The sequence below is a fragment of the Mobula birostris genome, chromosome 19 (assembly GCF_030028105.1).
Source record: "Mobula birostris isolate sMobBir1 chromosome 19, sMobBir1.hap1, whole genome shotgun sequence".
Lineage (NCBI taxonomy): Eukaryota > Metazoa > Chordata > Chondrichthyes > Myliobatiformes > Myliobatidae > Mobula > Mobula birostris.
Window position 1 is genome coordinate 65201296 of NC_092388.1, and position 21385 is coordinate 65222680.

The window sequence follows — 21385 nt, forward strand, 5'->3', positions numbered from 1 at the left end:
AGCCTACACTGGTATCACTGCTCAACTTTTCCTATGCTACATCAATGACTGCATTGGTGCTGCTTCCTGCACTCATGCAGAGCTTGTGGACTTCAACAACTTTGCTTCCAACTTCCACCCTGCCCTCAAATTTACCTGGTCTATTTCTGACGCCTCCCTCCCCTTTCTTAATCTCTCTGTCTCTGTCTCTGTCTCTGGAGACAGCTTATCTACTGATGTCTATGATAAACCAACTGACTCTCACAGCTCTCTGGACTATACCTCCTCCCACCCTATTACTTGTAAAAGCACCATCCCCTTTTCTCAATTCCTCCATCTCTGCCACATCTACTCTCAGGATAAGACCATAATACTATAAGAGACAAGAGCAGAACCAGGCCATTCAGCCCATCCAGTCTGCTCCGCCATTCCATCATGGCTGATCCTGGATCCCACTCAACCCATAAACCTGCCTTCTTGCCATATCCTTTGATACCCTGACTGATCAGGGAACTATCAACTTCCGCCTTAAATATACGCATGGACTTGGCCTCGTTTGCAGTCTGTGGCAGAGCAACCTACAGATTTACTACTCTCTGGCCAAAAAAATTTCTTCTTTCCTCTGTTCTAAAGCATCGCCCCTCAGTTTTGAGGCTGTGCCTTCTAATTCTGGATACCCCCACCACAGGCAACATCCTCTCATTATCCACCCCATCTAGTCCTTTCAACATTGGTAAGTTTCAATGTGATCCCCACGACTTCTTCAAAATTGCAGTGAGTACAGGCCCAAAGCTGCCAAACGCTCCTCATATGTTAACACCTTCATTCCCGGAATCATCCTAGTGAACTTCCTCTGGACTCTCTCCAATGACAACACATCCTTACTGAGATATGGGGTCCAAAACTGTTGGCAATACTCCAATACTGGTGTCTTACAAAGGCTCAGCATTATCCCCTTGCTTTTATATTTTATTCCCCTTGAAATAGATACCAACATTGCATTTGCCTTCTTTACCACAGACTCAACCTGAAAGTTAACCTTCTGGAAGTCTTGCACGAGGACTCCCAAGTCTATCTGCACCTCTGATGTTTGAACCTTCTCCCCATTTAGGTAATAGTCCACACTATTGTTCCTTTTACTAAAATGCATTATCATACATTTCCTAACACTGTATTCCGTCTGCCATTTTTTTGATCATTCTTCCAATTTGTCTAAGTCCTGTTGCAATCGCATTGCTTCCTCAGCAGTACCTACCCCTCCACTTTCCTGTAACGCCATAGGCTTTTATCTTGTTAAGCAGCCTCATGTGTGGCACCTTTTCAAATGCCTTCTGAAAACCCAAGTGAATGAAATCCACTGCCTCTCCTTTGTTCACCCTGCTTGTTACTTCCTCGAAGAACTCTGATTTGTCAGGCAAGATTTCCCTTTACAGAAACCATCCTGACTTTGACTTATTTTATCATTAGCCTCCAACTACCTCAAAACCTCATCCTTAATAATAGACTCCAACACTTTCCCAACCACTGTGGTTAGGCTAACTGGCCTTTAATTTCCTTTCTTTTGCCTTCCTCCCTTCTTAAAGAATGGAGTGACATTTGTAATCTTCCAGTCATCTGAGACTATGCTAGAATCAAGTGATTTTTGAAACATCATGACCAATGCATCCATTAACAATTTCAGCAACCTCTGTCAGGACTCTGGGATGCAGTTCATCCAGGTGACTTATCCACCTTAAGAACTTTGAGTTTTCCTAGCACTATTTCCTTTGTAATAGCAATGGCAATCACTCCAGCTCCCTGACACTCATGGACCTCTGCACAATGCACAATGAAGACTAATGCAAAGTACACATTAAGTTCACCTGCCATTTCTTTCTCCCCCATTACTACCTCACCAGAATCGTTTTCCAGTGGTCCAATATCAACTCTCACTTCCCTTTTACTCTTTATATAACTGAAAAAACTTTTAGTATCCTGCTTTATGTTATTGGCTAGTCTGCCCTCATATTTCATCCTTTCCCTTCACATAGCTTTTTTAGTTGCCTTTTGTTGGATTTTAAAAGTTTCCCAATCATCCAACTTTCCACTCACTTTTGCGACCTTATATGCCCTTTCCTTGGCTTTTATGTAGTCGTTAACTTCCTTTGTCAGCCTCAGTTGCCTACAACTGCTATTTGAGAACTTCGTCCTCTGTGGGACATATCTATCCTGCACTCTGTGAATTATACCCAGAAACTTTAGCCATCTCAGCCCAGCAGTCATCCCCACTAGGACTGAGGCTTTTCATTGCAGAACCAAAGAGATGTCCTCCTTCTTTTAAGAAAGGGGCTTCCTTTCCTCCACCCTCAATGCTGCCTTCAACCACATCTCTTTCACTTAACACCCATCTGCCCTCACCCCACCAGGGATAGGATTCCTCTTGTCCTCACCTATTACCCCACCAGCCTATGCATCCAGCACATAATTCTCCAGAACTTCTGCCATCCCTAGCAGGATCCCACCACCAAGCACATTTTTCCAATACCGACCACCCCCCAACTTTCTGCCTTCTGCAGGGATTGCTCCCTACATGACTCCCTTGTCCATTCGTCTCTCCCCACTGAACTTCTTCCTGGCTCATATCCTTGCAAGCGGAACAAGGGCTACATCTGCCTCTACACCTCCTCCCTCACTATCATTCAGGGCCCTAAACAGTCCTTCCCAATGAGGCTACCTTTCACCTGTGAGTCTGTTGGGGTCACCTACTGTATCTAGTGCTCCTGGTGTGGCTTCCAGTTTATCGGGGAGACCTAACGCAGATTGGGAGACCGTTTTGCCAAGCACCTACACTATGTCTGCCAGAAAAAGTGGAATCTCCCAATGGCCACCCATTTTTATTCCACTTCCTACTCTCATTCAGCCATGTCAGTCTATGGCCTCCTTCACTGTCCCAATGAGGCCACACTTCAGTTGGAGGAGCAACACCTGAATTCTGCCTGGGTAGCCTCCAACCTGATGGCATGAACACCGATTTCTCAAACTTCCAGTAAAGTCCCCCCCCCGACTCACCCTCACCATTTCCCATTCACATTTCCCTGTCTCACCTTACCTCCTTAGCTGCTTATCACCCGCCTCTGATGCCTTTCCTCCTTTTCTTTCTTCCATGGCCTTTTGTCCTCTCCTATCAGATTCCCCATTCTCCAGCCCTGTATCTCTTTCATCAATCAGCTTCCCAGCTCTTTACATCAGCAGTCCCCCCCACCCCACCCCAGTTTTACCTATCACCTTGTGGTTCTTGCTCCTATTCTCCCACTTTCTTATTCTGACACCTCATCTTTTTTTCTAGTTCTGATGAAGGGGCTCGGCCCGAAACATCAACTGTGCTCTTTTCCATAGATGCTGCCTGACCTACTGATTTCCTCCAGCATTTGTGTGTGTTGTTACATATACGATGAGGTACGGGATGAGGAAAGGCATTTCTTGTGTACATGTAACGTGTGGTACGGGTTGTTTCATGTGTACATGTACGATGACGTAGGCGTTATTGAAAGGCGTTTTGTGTGTACATGTAACGTGAGGTACGGGTTGTTGAGATGCGTTTCATGTGTACATGCACGATGAGGTATGGGTTGTCGAGAGGCGTTTTGTGTGTACATGTAACATGTGGTACGGATTGTTGAAAGGCACTTCATGTTTATATGTACGATGAGGTACCGGTTATTGAAAGGCATTTCATGTGTACATGTAATGAGAGGTAAATGTTCTTGAAAGGAGTTTTGTGTGATCATGTAACGTGAGGTACAGGTACGACGAGGTATGGGTTATGGAAAGGCATTTCATGTGTACATGTACAATGAGATACGCATTATTGAAAGGCGTTGTGTGTCCATGTAACTTGTGGTACGGGCTGTTGAAAGGCATTTCATGTCTAGATGTTCGATCAGGTATGGGTTGTTGAAAAGGTTGCTTGCAATGAATAACAAATTATTGGGAGAAATTGAAGGAAAAAATGAGGGAGATCAGTGGATGGAAGAAAAGAAAGACTTTTGATTCTAAAATACTTTTCACTTTGCATTAAATGTGTACAAGATGTTCACATTTTTGCCAGATGATGTTCAGTCTTGGGCAAGTTGCCATTTAGCTGGAAAGAGTGCAAAATTCAAAGTTCAAAGTAAATTTATTATGAAATTACATGCAAGGAAAATGTCCTAGCGCCTTTCCGGGTTATATGACGAATAAACTCTTCCCGGGCTTCCAGCTGGGTATAGGTATCGATTTTAAATGACATTTTAGCAGCAAACTCTGCCATCTTCATCAGGAATGATGCCTGGGGATCTCTTAGTCCGGTGGAATTTAAACCCCATTGTTCATTCTTCCTGATTAGTTAGTCCTCATTCAATCAGATTTCCGCTCTCCTACCTTGTCTACAATCAAGTTGTAGTTCTTACTCAGAGCGAGTCTTTCGCCTTTGTTAAAATTCTTTTCCTCTAGGTTTATTTCAATGGCTTCCATCACTAGATGGTCCCAAAACCCATAGGTGCAGCATAGTAATTATGTGCTGTTGAAGTCAAATCAATGGCCATTGCAAATGTCATGTTCTGCTACCTCCGATTTCTCCGGGTAACCCAAATGGATACACGTCCTGTGTTCCTTGATGTGGGTTTGCACTGTGTATCCCAGTTGGCTGATATATGCTGCTCCACATTCACAGTAAACACCAACCACCCTGAGCAGCCAGTGATATTTGACCCGCATAAGCTGCGATTTGAGCTTCCTTATGGGTTTGTGGATGGTATTAATCCATAATTTGTTCAGGAAGCTGGTGATCCTTCCAGAAACTGTGGAAATATAGAAAATATAGGCAGAAACCAGACAGTAGCCTTGGGCTTGGTGTCTATCGAAAACCCACTCACAACAGAGCAGTTGTCTCTACTTTGATTAACTGTGTGAAAACTATTTTGGATCCGGAGAGTCTCCCTGAGGACGTAAGACAATTACGCATGACGTTCCTACAGAATGGCTACAAGGTGAACGAAACCAATTGCGCCCTTAAAAGGGCCAACGGAAAAACTAGGAAACCTAACATGGAGGAGGAACCCGTCATTACCACTTGTCTTCCCTATATTTTCAAAGTTTCTGGAAGTATTGCCAGGATTTTATGGGGCCAACAGAGATTTACAAAGAGATATTTCTCACAGGTCAGTGGCAGTTACTTAAAAAGGAGAGCTCTCTTGTGCAACACATACAGAAGTTGCTGGTGAACACAGCAGGCCAGGCAGCATCTCTAGGAAGAGGTTGTGCTCTCTTGTGCGTTTGGCCATTGTACAGCGGCGTCAGCAGAGCTCTTTAAACTAAATAAAAGTACAGAAGGGATAAGCAGAGCGGCCATTGTCAGGTCTAGGCCATTGGTGAGAGTAGAAGCAACAGGGTTAGGATCAAAGGAGGCTTCAGCTCAGAAGAGGTGTTGGCTCTGTGTGAAGCGTCTCTCAAGGTTTCCTTTTTATCTTTTTTTCCTCTCTTACTGTACCATTTAAATGGCTGTGGTGTTCTTCATGCCGGATGTTAGAACTGGGAGACCCAGAGTCTCCCGGGAAACTACATCTGCGTGAAGTGCATCTGGCTGCAGCTCCTTGAAGAGGAGATTAGATCCTCAGAGATCTTGACACCCAGGAACTTGAAACTGCTCACTATCTCCACTTCTGATTTCTCTATGAGGATTGGTATGTGTTCCTTCGTCTTACCCTTCCTGAAGTCCACGAGCAGCTCTTTCGTCTTACTGACGTAGAGTGCCAGGTTGTTGCTGCGACACCACTCCACTAGTTGGCATATCGCACTCCTATACGCCCTCTCATCACCACCTGAGATTCTACCAACAATGGTTGTATCATCAGCAAATATATAGATGGTATTTGAGCTATGCCTAGCCACACAGTCATGGGCATAGAGAGTGTAGAGCAGTGGGCTAAGCACACACCCCTGAGGTGCACCAGTGTTGATCGTCAGCAAGGAGGAGATGTTATCACCAATCTGCAAAGATTGTGGTCTTCTGTTTAGGAAGCTGATGGTCAAATTGCAGAGGGGGTACAGAGGCCCAGGTTCTTCAACTTCTCATTCAGGATTGTGGCAATGATGGTATTAAGTGCTGAGCTATAATCGATGAACAGCATCCTGACATTGGTGCTTGTGTTGTCTAAAGCCGTGTGAAGAGCCATTGAGATTTGACCTGTGGTTGACCTATTGTGGCGATAGGCAAATTGCAATAGGTCCAGGTCCTTACTGAGGCAGGAGATCAGTCTAGTCATGACCAACCTCGCAAAGCATTTCATCACTGTTGATGTGAGTGCTACCAGGCAATAGTCATTAAGGCAGCTCACAGTATTCTTCGTAGGCACTGGCATAATTGTTTCCTTTTTGAAGCAAGTGGGAACTTCTGCCCATAGCAGTGAGAGGTTGAAAATGTCCTTGAATACTCCAGCTAGTTGGTTGGCACAGCTTTTCAGAGCCTTACCAGGTACTCCATCGGGACCTTCCACCTCATGAATTCCCTCATTAAAGACAGCCTAACATCGGCCTCTGAGATAGAGATCACAGGGTCACTGGGTGCAGCAGCAATCTACACAGCTGTAGTTATACTCTCCTTTTCAAACCAGGCATAGAGGTATTGAGTTCATCTGGTAGTGAAGCATTGCTGCCATTCAGATCTTGTGCCGTGAATAAAAGGATAGGAGTGCAGATAAGTGAGTGTCTGAAGAGATGGTGCAGCAATCAGGGGCATTGGTACTTGTTCTGGGGAAGGTAAGACTGTGCAGTCCATATCTTCACAAAGTGTTAATGAATATCACACTGAGCCAGTTTGCTACTGCTTTGCGGGGTGGGGGGAAGAATTGGATTTCAATTTGTTTGGCTGGGGGTGGGGGGATCTAAAGCAGAATACAGAAAGTACAGAAGCAAAAGTGGACAGAAACCAGGCTGTCAATGAACAAAACTCAATGAGAGAAGGCAGGGTAAGCTTACTAAACTGGAAAGTAGTGTTCTTGGAATATTGTGGCAAAGGACAAGGTCAAAGTGGGATTGATTGCTTTGAAAAGAGGCCACTCAACTCTAGAAGGGGCAAAATTGGATTGGAGAGATCATAAGTGCTGTTTTGGACGATACAGTAACTGTATAATGTTTGAGAAGAATGGGGACAGTGATGAGGAAAGAGAAAAGGACCACACACCCTCACAATTTTATATTCTTTTATGAGATCAACCCTCAGTCTCAGATACTCCACAGGGAATTGGTGATTTAACAACAGATGATTTAGACTGGGAGAATTGCCAATGAGTGGCACACAAACTGCCAGAGGAGACACAGGAAACTGCAGATGCTGCAACAATCTTCTGGAGGGAATCAGTAGGTCAATCAGCATCTATGGAAGGAAAGGAATTGCTGAAATTTTGGGTTGATACCTGCATCGGGACTTAAAGTGGCGAAAAAGCTGTTAGTGCTGGATACTGATAAGTAATGGAGGTCAAACTGAAAACCATTAAGGTAGAGGTGAATGGCAATTGAAACTGGAACCAAATGGATGGAGGGGAGAGAACTCAGCAGGTCAGGCTGCACCTCTGGAGGCAACATTTCGCCGAGCTCCTCCAGCATTTTGTGTATTGCTCATAACTTCCAGTATCTGCAGTCTCTTTTAGTCTCGGTGATATTGGTATCTTGAAAGGAAATACGGTTCACATCTGGGATGGATCATTCCTCAATATAATAGTAGGCAGGTATTTCTACACTTAATATCATCTAAAATCTGCTGCTGTGCACCTGGGGCTTTCCACTTACCTCTGCATATATGAAAGGTCCATCAAATGGAAGGAAAACCTTCCCCTGTTTTATAGCCTTAACAGATGCAGGTCCACATCTATACATGCCTGAGGAAAAGAATGTGGTGATGTTTAGATGTAAAACTTGCAAGCAAGCACTTAGCCAGATACTCTAAGGCATAAGTCAGGAGTGTTATTGAATATTCTTCATTTGTCTGGGTGGGTACAGCTCCAACAACTTTTAAGAAGATCAAAGCATCCATGGCAAAGTACCCCATCCACCACCTAAACATTCATCCCTTCTACTACTAGTGTATAATATCCCACAGTGTGCATTATCTATAAAATACCCTGCCATTACTCCCTGATGCTTCTCCCTCAGCAACCAAACCCAAGATGGACAAGGATAGCAGTTGCATATGAACACCACCTGCAGAGTTCCCTCTATGTCACACATCACCCTGGCTTTGAAATACATCACTCTTCCTTCAACATCACTGGGTCAAAATCCTGGAACTCCCCATCCAACAGCACTGTGAGAGCACCTTCACCAGGAGGACTGCAGTGGTTCATGAAGGCAGCTCACCTGCCACATCTGAAGAGCAATAAGGGATTGCCAATAAAAGTTTGTTTTGCCTGTGATTCCCAAATCTAAGAAAATGTATGTGGGAAGCTACACTGACTTCTTCCAAGCAGCTACCTGATTAATCCCACTGTTGTCACCCTCACAAGTATTGCCAATCCCATTCTGAACACTGCTGCTGCTGATTCACTACCTCATTGGAATCCCAGATCCTGACCAGGAATGGGTTTCCTCTTTTCACGTCTGCTTCTTTTACCAATCATCTCTCATTCTTCACCCCCTGCCACTGGAAACAATCTCCTTTCACTCATTCTGTCTAAATATCATGGTTTTAAACTCCCCATTGGATCCCTTTGATGAGAAGACCAAATCTATTTTCTTGGAGGTTGGACTGCCATATGTACACCTGACAAACAAAAGGATAAGTAATGATCCAGAAGACCCAGGTCTTGGCCCAGGATGAAACAAGTTACTGGAGGAGGCATTTACAGCTTCATAGTTGGGGATAATCCTACCAACTTCCAGCTTGTTTTCCTTCCTGGCTTCTAATAAATTCTATTTCTGGTGAACTTGCTTTCTCCTCCTGTCAGTACTGTGGAGCATGATTTAACAACAGTACTGGTACTGAGCTCATACTCAAACTTGTCAAGACAATGTTTCTTCTCCTTTCAGAGCAATTAATGGAGCTAACTTAAGTTGCCTTAAAGCAAATTGCAAGTCTAGTTCATTTCATATTGTGCAACATGGCAATTATTTCTTGGGTTCTAGATGCCGTGTGGAATTTTGACCAACGTTTTCAGGTTGAGGGGCATTTTAGGCATGAAGCAATTCTGCTCCCATTGTCCTTCCCATGTTCTTGGATGTGGTCATTGCTATGAGTGAGGAGGAGGAGGAAGCCCACATCACTGTCCACAGACCAAGTGGCTAGCTCTATAAATCATCCAATGCTAATTTCAGTCCTCTGCAAGAGGTACAAAGGGTTGAATTACCTTATTCTGTGTTGAGTAAACCTATGATCCAGCGTCCATTAGCAAAGATATCAGAGCTCAGCTGTCTTTCCTTCATTCTAGTATCATCATCATCATCCTAACACCAGCATATAGGTAGTAGTGTTGGAAAACCAACAGATGAATTCCCAGGCCTCCTTAGTTTAATTCTCCAACAGAATGAAAGCATTTAGGGAAGGCCGGAAAATCTGGGCTGACATGTTGCCGGGCTTGTAAATTTGATATATAAAACCAGAACAAAGCCTAATAAAGAAATTGTTTCCCTCTTAGACCAGGTAGAAAAATAGTGTGGCATTCACTATAAAGAAAGGAATACCCAAACAAATGAGAAACTACGTTGTAGTTTTATAAAACTCTAGTTGGACCACATCTGGAGTGTTGCATTTAATTCTGGCCACCCCATTAAGGATGTTGAGAATTTGGAGAAGGTGCAGAAGAAGTTTAACAGGAAGCTGTGTGCAGGCAAACTAAAGTTGTTTTCTCTGGAGATGGAGAGGCTGAGGGGGACCTGATAGAAGGTGTAAACAGGGTAGACAGCCAGTATCTTTTTTCCAGGGTTGCAATGTCTTACAGTATATTAGAGGGCATGTGTTTTAGGTGTGAAGGAGGGGTATAAAGCAGGTGTGCAGTCAAGGTTTTTTGACAGTGTGGCAAGAGCCTGGAATGCACTGCCAGGGATGGTGATCGAGACAGATAAACTATTATCTTGAAAGGGTCTTTGATAGGCACGTGAATATTCAGGAAAAGGAGGAATATGTATCATGGGCAGATAGAAGGGATTAAAGTGTCCTTAGTGTAATTAATTTGGCACAACATTGTGGGCCAAAGGGCCTGTTCCTGTTCATTACTGTTCTATATTCTATATTCTAAATGTGCTTAGCCTAAATCTTCCTGCAAAACTTTGGGTAAAATTCAATCTACTGCTCTGATGATATGTTCTTCTATGAGAAATCTCAAGAAGCAAAGTTTGGTGGAGATGTTCACTCAGCCATGAATCAAACAAGGGGTACATTATGTTTCTCAAGGATGTATTTTCCCGTAGTTCAATAGTCATAGGCATCTGTTTTCAGCATAAAGGTCAAAAAATAATTTCCTTTTGACTAAAACTTCAAGAGACAAACCTTCGCTTGTTTCTTGAGGTGTGGCATCCACAGCTTGCCAACCGTCGTAACCTAGTGGAAGATCTGGCCTGGACATCCAGCCCTCATTCCAGCAATGATAGTTCCTACAGTGTAATAAAGAAGACAATTGGATGCTTGAAAACCTGAGAACTAAACAAGGAACACAAATTAACATTTGGAAAAATGAACAGGATACCACACGTAGGCATTCCTTGCTGTCAGAATCTTATCTTAACTGAGAATTGAGAATAGAATTAGTAAGTATGGCTTGATTAGAAAAAGCCAAAATGGATTTGATAAAGGCAGAATGAGTTTAACCAATTTAATAGACTTTTTGATGAGGTTACAGAAAGGGTTGATGAGAAAAATGCAGCTGATATGTCGTGCACGGACTTTCAATAGGCATTCGATGAAAAGCTCCATAAGTAAAAAAGTCATCGAGGATGAATGGCAAAGATTGTAGCAGCAATTGAAAAGTTGGCTATATGATGTGAAATGAAGAGCAGCGGTGTAAATTGTGCAGAAGACACGAGCAAGGAAGTCATGATGAACCTTCATAAAATATTGGCCACATCTGTGTCCAATTCTGGCCACCACACTTCAGCAAAGGTGTGAGGACTTCAGAAGCTGCAGATGAAATGCCTCCACTGTCTATAAGGAGTTTGTATGTTCTCCCCATGACTGCATGCATTTCCTCTATGTGCTCCAGTTCCCTCCCTCATTCCAAAGATGTACGCCTTAGTAGGTTAATTGGTCACAGGGGTGTAATTGGATGGCGCGGGTTTGTTGGGGTGGAAGGGCACGGTACCATGCTGTATTTTAAAATAAAAAAAATTGCCAAGAGTTTCCAAGGGTGAGGGACTTTGGTTCAGTGGATAAACTGGGGAAGCTGGGGCTTTCTCTTTGTATCAGGAGTTGTTGAGAGGGGATCTGATAGAGGTATTTAAGATTATGAAGGTCACACACAAAGTAGATAGAGGAAGTAGAAGTCAAGAACCAGGGACACAGAATGAAGGTGCCTGGCAAAAGAACCAGATGTGATATGAGGTAAAACTGAATGGAGATTAAGCACTAGGGCAGGGGTTACCAACCTTTTTTATGCCATGGAGCCTTACCATAAACTGAGGGGTCATGGACCACAGGTTGGGAACCCCTGTTCTAGGGGGAGTAGTGAAGATAAATTTAAAAGAGAAATGGATAATTATCATAAACAAAAGAAATTGCAGAGGTGTGGAGAGCAGAACCAGTGGGATTGCTTTTGCATAGATGCAGCATGTACTTTATGGGTTGAGTTGATTTTGTAAAATATAGTGAGAAAAGAATTGTTAATATCATATGAAGGGAAATGTTGCCCTTTCACCTGGTAGTCAGAAGGTTACATATGTTGTACGACAACAAACAACAAAAAATGTCATTTAACGCCAGGTCTGCCTGAATGTGTAGTATCCTCATCAATCTGAGCGAGAAGTTCATTCACAGTAAGTATTTTATCCAGCACTGCTAGGGGCACTGTTTATGGATGAGATGTTAAACAGAAACTTTGTTCCTGTGTTTCAGGTTGTTCCTTTGAAGGACAGTAGGGGATCTCCATGAGATGGCCTGGCCAATCACCAGCCTAAAAACATTGAGACCGTGTACTTTGGCGAGGCCGCACTTCAAGTGTCGTATTCAGTTTTGGTCACCCTACTATGGTTGTGAAGAACCTGGAGATGAGGTTCTGAAACACATTATAGAAATACAAGATATATTCCAGAAATTAAGGGCTGTTTGCTAACTCTCTCAACAAGAAAATGGATGTTGTGATAGTAAGCTGAAATCAGGCATTTGCTTTCAACTACAGAAATTCAAATGTAGCAAACAGCTGGGAACAACCTGAATATATTCCAATTAAACAAGCTCATTCTCCATCTCGGGAGATGAGCTTGTTTGAGAATGCCGAACTACATGAACTCTTTGAACACAGGGAGCTCTTTTTAACTTTCAAATTTAAATATCCATGTTTTTAATTATTTAAAAATACCTACAAGTAATCTTCAGATGTTGAATAATAAAAATTAGCACAAGGTATATTAAGATTATTCGTTAATTGAAATCACATTTCAACTGAGACTTTTTTTGTCATTGGTATTTCATCTGGGGCCAAGGACAGAGGAATGCCTTGAGAAATGAGAATGAATTGGGGCAGTGGAGTAAATGACAGGCCTATAAACTCTAGTTATGAATGAGTGTATTGGAAATACCCAGCCCAGTAGATAGTATCCCCATGTAACTGATTTTGATGCAATTTCTGTAGATATTAATAATTTCAAGCACAGTTCTATTGAGTCAGGAAGTGAATCAGCCCCAGGTTAAGCACATATTTGTGCTATAAAGTAATGTTGATACACCTCTCCTGTCTTCCATTGCTGAACATCTGACCCTGCAAGTTATCTTGACATGGCCCTTGCACCTTATTGGCTCCCTGCACTGCACTTCCTCTGTAACTGTAACACTCTATTCTGCATTCTGTTATTGGTACGACCTCAATATATTGATGTGATGAAATGATCTGTAAGAATAGCAAGCAAAATGAAATTTTCCACTGTACCTAGGTACACGTGACAAGAGCAAACTACTGTGCCAATGTTTACCAAATTACTCTCTGGCTGATTAATCACAACCTGCAATGTGCACTGAAGCAGGGATTAAGAATTCAGCTCATTCCTGAATGCCAGCTCCATAGTCATGAGTATGGCCTTTGAAATGGGACACTAATCCCAGGTCTAATCACCTCCTGTGTCACGGTCGGTCAGGGGCTTCTCTAAGTTACGGGAGAATCCTGAATAAGGAGGCATAATATGGGGTCGTTTAAAACCCAGAGAATGGTGAATCTGAAACTCTCTATCCCAGAAGGTTCTGGAGGCTGATTCATTGAGGTGCTTAAAGAGAAGGTAAGTAATTCTAGAAGATCAGAGAATCACCGTAGCATAATGGTTAGTGCAGCTTGGGACGTCAGAGTTCAGAGTTCAGAGTTCAATTCCACCCCCATCTGCAAAGAGTTGGCATGTTCTTCCCTGACCATATGGATTTCCTCCAGCTGCTGCTGTTACCTCCCACAGTCCAAAACCGTACTGGTTAGGAGGTTATCTGTCACTGTAAGTTGTTCTGTAATAGGCCACAATTAAATAGGTGAATTGCTGGGTGGTGCAGCTCATTGAGGTAGAAGGGCCTATTCCACACTGTATCTCTAAATGAATAAATAAAGTAGAATAGAGGGCTCTGGGGGACTGGGACAGAAGTGGAGGAGAGGCCTGGGGAAGGGGTGGTGTATCAGCCATGATCATATTGAATGGCATGGCAGATTGGCCTTCTCCACCTCTAGCTTCCTTAGGTCCCTATGTTCAGAGAACATTGCTAGAAACAGTCCGTTTGGTTATTATCTTACTGCCACTTGTGGGATTATGCTGTGCACAAATGGTGCTGCATTTCTCTTGTTACAAAAGTGACCACGCTTTAGAAGGTGTTTCACTGGGCAAGTCAGAACACTTGGGAAGAGATGAAATATGTTGTAGAAACACAAATTCTTTCATTCTGTGTATGGCCACTGTATTTCTGCACACTTTTCTGTTCTTTCATGGCGTATGGGTCTGGCAGTTCAGGCCAACACACTTTGCCCATCCAGGGTTACCCTTACCCTTGGTAAGGATGAACTATCTAATTGATCCTTGAGCTGTTAGTTCATCAAGATCAGTACTAAGCCCGCTCAGAAGCAGTAGAGTTGGTCAAAGTTATTTTCCCAACAAAGGGTTCAGAAGCTTGTTAACGACACTGGTCGCAAAGGAATTTTGGGGTGCAAGTCCATAGCTTCCTGAAAGTGGCCAGTCAAGTCGATAAGATGGTAAATAATGTGTATGGCATGTGTGCTGTAACTGATCAGGGCATTCAGTATAAGAGTCAGCAAGTCTTGCTGCAGCCGTATAAAACTTTGGTCGGACTGTGCTTGGAGTATAGTGTGTACTTCTGGTCAGCTCATTGCCGGAAGGTTGTGGAGGCTATGCAAAGGGTAAAGATGAGGTTTAGCATGATGCAGCCTGTATTAAAGAGCATGTACTATAAGGAGAGGCTGGGCAAATTAGGTTGTTTTCTCTGGAGTGATGGAGGCTGAGGGGAGATCTGAGAGTCATTGATAGCTGGTAGTTTTTATTCCACTAGAAAGCATGCATTTAGGTTTGAGAGGAAAGTTTAAAGGAGATATGCAAGGGAAACTTGGTTTTACACAGAAAGTAGGAAGTGCCTGGATTGGACTTCCAGGGGTAGCATAGAAGCAAAAATGATAGTCATCTTTAAGAGGCTGTTAGAGATATGAATAAGGAGGGATATGGATCATGTAGACGGAAAAGAGATTTTGTTTAATTTAGCATCAGAATTGGCACAGATGTCCTGGGCTGAGTGACCTCCTCCAGTTCTGTGGTGTTCTATGTTCTGTGTTCCATGTCTTCCTTCCTTTCTCCATCTCTGTGAGGCTAGCTAATTTGGTGTAGCAAGCAGAATTTCTGCCCTTACGACTCAATATAAGGAAGACTCAGAGAGGAACATACTCACTGTCAACAACAACCTCCATTTCTACAGCAATACATACTATCAAAATGTTCCACGGAGCACATCTGACAAATTTTGCCTGTGGCAATGAACGTCATAGGTTCCCCACAGGCTAAAGAAATTCATAGTCATAGTCATACTTTATTGATCCTGTGGGAAATTGGTTTTCGTTACAGTTGCACCATAAATAATAAATAGTAATAGAACCATAAATAGTTAAATAGTAATATGTAAATTATGCCAGTAAATTATGAAATAAGTCCAGGACCAGCCTATCGGCTCAGGGTGCCTGACCCTCCAAGGGAGGAGTTGTAAAGTTTGATGGCCACAGGCAGGAATGACTTCCTATGACGCTCTGTGCTGCATCTCGGTGGAATGAGTCTCTGGCTGAATGCACTCCTGTGCCCACCAGTCCATTATGTAGTGGATGGGAAACATTGACCAAGATGGCATGCAACCTAGACAGCATCCTCTTTTCAGACATTCCTCCTCATCTCCATTCTAAATGGATGTCCCTCTATTCTGAGGCTGTGTCTCTGGTCTTAGACTCCCCAATTGTAGGAAACGTCCTTCCCAAATCTACTCTTCTGAAGACTTTCACCATTCAACAGGTTTCAATGAGGTTCCCCCTCGTTCTTCTGAATTCCGGTGAGTACAGGCCCAGAGCCATCAAACGCTCTCATATGATAAACCTTTTAATCCTGGAATCATTTTCATGAACCTCCTTTGAACTCCTGCCAACATAAGCACATCCTTTCTTAGATAAGGGGACAGGCTATACTCACAATACTCCAAATAAGACCTTACCAGCACCTTATAAACCCTTAACGTTACGTCCTTGCTTGATAGATTCTAATCCTGTCAGAAGGAATGCAAACATTGCATTTGTCTTCCTCATCACTGACTCAACCTGCAGATTAACTTTTAGGGAATCCTGCACAAGGACTCCTAAGCTCCTTTGTATCTCAGATTTTTGAATTTTCTCTCAATTTAGGAAATAGACTACACTTTTATTTCTTCTACCAAAGTGCATGACACTTCCCGACACTATATTTCATATGCCACTTCATTGCCCATTGTCCTAATCTGTTTAAGTCCTTCTGTAGCCTCTCTTCTTCCTCAACACTGCCTGCCCTCCACCTATCTATGTATTATCCATAAACTCGACCGCAAAGCCATCAATTCCATTATTCAAATCATTGACAGGTAACGTTAAAAGAAGTTTTTTTAAAAGCAAGAGAAGGAGGGTGGCAAAACAAATGGTGGTGGTGGTGAGGAATTCAAAAGCTTGAAGTGTTGGTAGCCAGAGGGACAGCCACCTGTCTGGGATTGATGAGAAGTCGGATCGAGGGCCCTGAGTATTTTCATCTTTTTCAGGGTGTATTTCAGACTTCTAATTTGCACCCCCATTTTGAGCAAGTTATAAATAGACCACCTGCACTCAGAGAGAGAGTTACCAGTTATGCACTGAAAATTATACATACCAGATCGAGTCTTTGGTTAACTCGATAATCTTCTTTCCGTTTGTATCCAGAATTATGTCAGTGCACAAATTAGCATCATTATCGTGGGCAGAGGAGAAGTTTGTCACCACTCTGGCTGGTATTCCCAAGCACCGAAGGACTGATGAGAGTCAAAATAATGCAACACATTCAACATCTTCTCAAAGGAACCAAAACTGTGCAGAGAGCAATCCTTGAATGAAATGGGTCTTAAACATGTGAATGTCATGTGAATAAATTCAAGCAGTATATAAAAATAATGCATAAAGTTGATAAAAGCCTGATGGTATGTTCTCTCAGGCTTTTGTACCTTGTGCCTAATGGGAGAAGGGAGAACAGGGAATGTTCAGGTGTTGGGCCTTCTGATATTATTGGCTGTTTTACTGAGGTAGTGAAAAGTATAGACATAATCTGTGAAGGCGAGGCTGGTCTCCATGATATGTTGAGCTGTGTCCACAACTCTCTGCAGTTCCTTGTAGTGTGGTACAAAACTAAATGGAAAAGTGAGCCATGAGGAGGATATAAACAATGGGGCGTAAAGATACCAGATGGAATGAGGAGGGAAGTGTGAAATCATCCACCTTAGTACGGAAAAGCAGAATTTTTAAAACATTGAGTGACTCATAAAAATTGGCATTCAGAACAAGCTAGATGTCCTTGTATATGAAGTACAATAAGCTAACATACAGATTCAGCAAGCAATTAGGAAGAATAAGGGCAAGAAAGACTTTATTAAAGGGAGATTGAAAACAGCAGTTTAGTTTCTAGAATGAAGGAGCTATTCTGTAAGGATGGATTTAGAAATAATTCAGCAAAATAGACAATTATTCCCTGGAGGTCCGAGGTATGAGAGATGACTTCACTGAAACACGCCAGGTTCTGAGAGGGATTGACAGAGTGGACGCTGGGAAGTGGGTTCCTCAGGGTGGAGATCTGGAACTAGTGAGCAAGTTTCTGGGACATTGAAAACTGAGAGGAGATTACAAGTTGTTAGCATACTCTTCCTTTGAGGTTGTGGGTTCCCAATAATTTGGTATATTCAGGGATAAGACCGTTAGACATTCAGCATACCAGAGGATACAGGTCCAATGCAAAAAATTTGGTGCGGAAGATTATACACAGTCTTATTGAAGGTGCAGTAGCTTCATCATTACCTGCTCTTTTGTATAGCCTCAGAACCTATAGATATTTGTCAATCGGAATTACAGCAGTATTCCCTGACAGCCCACCTACAGTACATTCTGGATGTGTATCTGTGCACGCATTTGTAGATGTACGCTTGTGTCTGACAAAGTTATACACAATTATACAGAATGGAAACAAGTCCTTCAGCCTGCCACAGCCATGCCATCAATCTCACCCCATTGACCCAGAACCCACTAAACCACCCCATCCATGCCCATCAAGCTCACCCCATGGACCCAGAACCCACTAAACCACCCCATCCATGCCCATCAAGCTCACCCCATGGACCCAGAACCCACTAAACCACCCCATCCATGCCCATCAAGCTCACCCCATTGACCCAGAACCCGCTAAGCCACCTCTTCCATGTACTTAGCCAAGTGATTTTCAAGACAGAGAGAGGAGCTAGGTTTTGCATGTGAATATGTATATGCAAGTTTGACTCTGTGCGTGTATATGCCATTTCATGTATAATCTATTTTATGCCATGATGTTACCTGCAGGTCTCTCAATCTGTGCATGCCATACTCGAATACAGACATGATTCATGTTCTTACCTGTGTTTAAAACTGCAGCAAAGACCCAGCACTGTCCGTAACACACAGGGAAACGTGTCTGGAAATAAGTCAGCAAGATTTCCACACTGCTATTCCAGGCCGTGGGAGCCACTCCGTTAATATACTCCCCATCCCAATTTCCAACAAGAACACCACCATCATCTTTTGAATTAATCTGGTCAAAGAAAATGTTCGTCAGTGCTATGTTTGACACAAGTCAGGAAAAGGAGCAGAAATTTGCCCTGGGAAGCTGTGAGGGAGATAACCAGGTGACACAGTGGCTCAGCTATTTGAGCTGCTGCCTTACAGTTCCACAGACTGGGGTTCAATCCTGACCTCGGATCTTGGTTTTCTCTGGGTGCTCTTATTGCCTCCCACATCCAAAGACATCCAAGTTAGTAAGTTATCTGGCTGTTGAAGACTGACCCTGCTATGTGTTTGATTCCGGAAGACTTGATGGAATATTTGAAGAATAAAGCAGGATCAATGTAAGATTAGTGTAAACAGGTGGTTACGGATCAGCACAGATTGATGGGCTGAGGGACCTGCTTCTGTTTGTATCATTCCATGATCTAATTAACTCCAGCCTCCCAAAAACCTTCACCCATTGCAATTCACCTACAGTTCTATGGCAAATGCCATCTCCCTGGACCTACACATATCTCTGTAGCGTTGGACAGTAACAAATCTATGTTAGGCTGTTGTTAATGGACTACAGCTACGCCTTCAGTACTATAATTAAAAACAAACTCATCACGAGACTCCTGAACTTCAACACCTCCCTTTGTAACTGTACCCTTCAACTCTTGACCAGCAGAGCATCAAAATACAAAAACCTGAGAGCATGTGTAACACACTGGGAAAGGTTTCACTGCTAATGTAATCATTGTTCTGTAGCAGCAATGTTTGGGTCATGACTAGGGATAACAGGGGCTTTGGAGTGTTCCGGCGTCCAATGAAGGGAGTGCTTTTTCCTTGTTGTGCGCCTGAGAGTGAGTTTTTGAGGTCTTCTGTTCAGCGGAAGATGGAGAGAGAAGACACCAGAATGGAGAGGTCGTAGACTTCAGGACAGAGTGGACTTGGAATGGGCCTGTGTGTCGACAAGATTTGGAGGAAATAGATAGAGAGTTAACAGACGGGAAAACTGTGAGCTCCAACATGCACATCAGACCGTTTCATTAAAATTGGCCCTTTTTTTTTAGACATGGAAACGTAGAAAACCTACAGCACAATACAGGCCCTTCAGCCCACAATGCCATGCCAAACATGTACTTACTTTAGACATTACCTGGGGTTGCCATGGCCCTCAATTTTTCTGAGCTCCACATACCTGTCCAGGAGTCTCTTAAAAGACCCTATCATATCCACCTCCACCACTGTCGCCAGCAGCCCATTCCACACACTCACCACTCTCTGCATAAAAAACTTACCCAACATCCCCTCTGTACCTACTTCCAAGCACCTTAAAACTGTGCCCTCTCATGTTAGCCATTTCAGCCCTGGGAAAAAGCCTCTGACTATCCACATGATCAATGCCTCTCATCATCTTATACACCTCTATCAGGTTACCTCTCATCCTCCACCGCTCCAAGGAGAAAAGGCTGAGTTCACTCAACCTATTCTCATAAGGCATGCTCCCTAATCCAGGCAACATCCTTGTAAATCTCCTCTGCACCCTTTCTATGGTTTCTACATCCTTTCTGTAGTGAGGTCACCAGAATTGATCACAGTATTCCAAGTGGGGTCTGACCAGGGTCCTATATAGCTGTAACCTTACCTCTCAGCTCTTGAACTCAGTCCCACAGTTGATGAAGGCCAAATACACGGTATTCCTTCTTAACCATGGAGTCAACCTGTGCAGCAGCTTTGAGTATTCTGTGGACTCGGACCCCAAGATCTCTCTGATCCTCCACACTGCCAAGAGTTTTACCATTAGTACTATATTCTGCCATCATAATTGATCTACTGAAATGAACCACTTCATGCTTATCTGGGTTGAACTCCATCTGCCATTTGTTTTCTTTACTAGCCCTATAGACAAATTAAGAATTGTAAAGCTCAATCTTGTAATTGCATATGGTGTACTGTCTGATATTTTGTGGTACTGATTTGTAACAGGGTAACACATCATGCAGCATCCACACAAATGAGATTTCACAAGTTTGGTGGGGCCAGAGACTGTCTTCCCCTAGACTAACACCGCCAGCCGAACCTGGGAGTTACACATGTACCACCAGGCTCAAGGGGAGCTTCTATGCCATTGCTATAAGACTATTAGCTGGTTCCCTTGTATGATAAGATGAACTCTTGACCTCACAGTCTATCTTGTTGTGTCCTAGCAACTTGTTCTCCACCTTCACTGCACTTCCTTTGTACTACAACACTTTATTCTGCACTCTTAATGTTTTACATTGTACTACCTCAATGCATTCTTCATCTGTATGAATGGTAAGCAAAACAAGTTTTTCACTATACCTTGGTGACAGTAAGAGGAACCAATGTAATAAGCAACTCAAGCAATAATAAGCCAGCTTAATTTAACAGAAGACAGACAGTTAAATCATGAAAAGCTCTCAATTGAGACAACATCTTGATTTCAAAATTGGCATCTTTTCTTTCAAACACGAATACTGTGCTTCTTCCTTTCCTTGTAACTTTGTAAAAGCCCTACAGCCTTCCGACTGTGTTCCTTCTCAACTTCAATAGCATCACCAGAGGCAGGTATGATTTCAATCATCGAGGCTGTAACCTTGGAAATTCTCTCCGGGAATCTCCTTATCTCAGTCTCTGTCTCCTTCTTCAAGGTAGCCCAGTAATGCAGCAGATGCTGCCTTACAACTTCAGTGACCCCTTCAATCCTGCATGGAGCTTACACACTGCTGTGACTGTCCACATTTGCTCCAGTTGCCTCCCTCATCCCAAACGGTTGTCAATTGATTATTGTAAGATACCTCCTTTTGCAGATAAAAAAAAACAATCCAAAAGTGAATTGATGGGAATGTGTGAGAGAAGATACATTCCAGGGTTACAGGACAATAAGAGAGTGAATTGGAAAATAGGCCCTGGGAGCAAACATGGTCTTTTGGGCT

General features: G+C 43.1%; 1 protein-coding gene across 2 annotated transcripts in view; it reads right to left on the bottom strand.

Annotated features, from left to right (window-relative positions):
* Window positions 1-21385, bottom strand: part of LOC140212660 (coagulation factor XIII A chain-like) — a 154572-nt gene that overhangs the window by 28898 nt on the left and 104289 nt on the right. For both annotated transcript variants that reach the window (XM_072283751.1, XM_072283752.1), the window contains exons 7-10: window positions 18297-18471; window positions 16537-16675; window positions 10475-10578; window positions 7783-7871 (exon numbers count right to left, since the gene is read on the bottom strand). In XM_072283751.1, the coding sequence (XP_072139852.1) occupies window positions 7783-7871; window positions 10475-10578; window positions 16537-16675; window positions 18297-18471 (507 nt within the window). The remainder of the gene's footprint in view (window positions 1-7782; window positions 7872-10474; window positions 10579-16536; window positions 16676-18296; window positions 18472-21385) is intronic.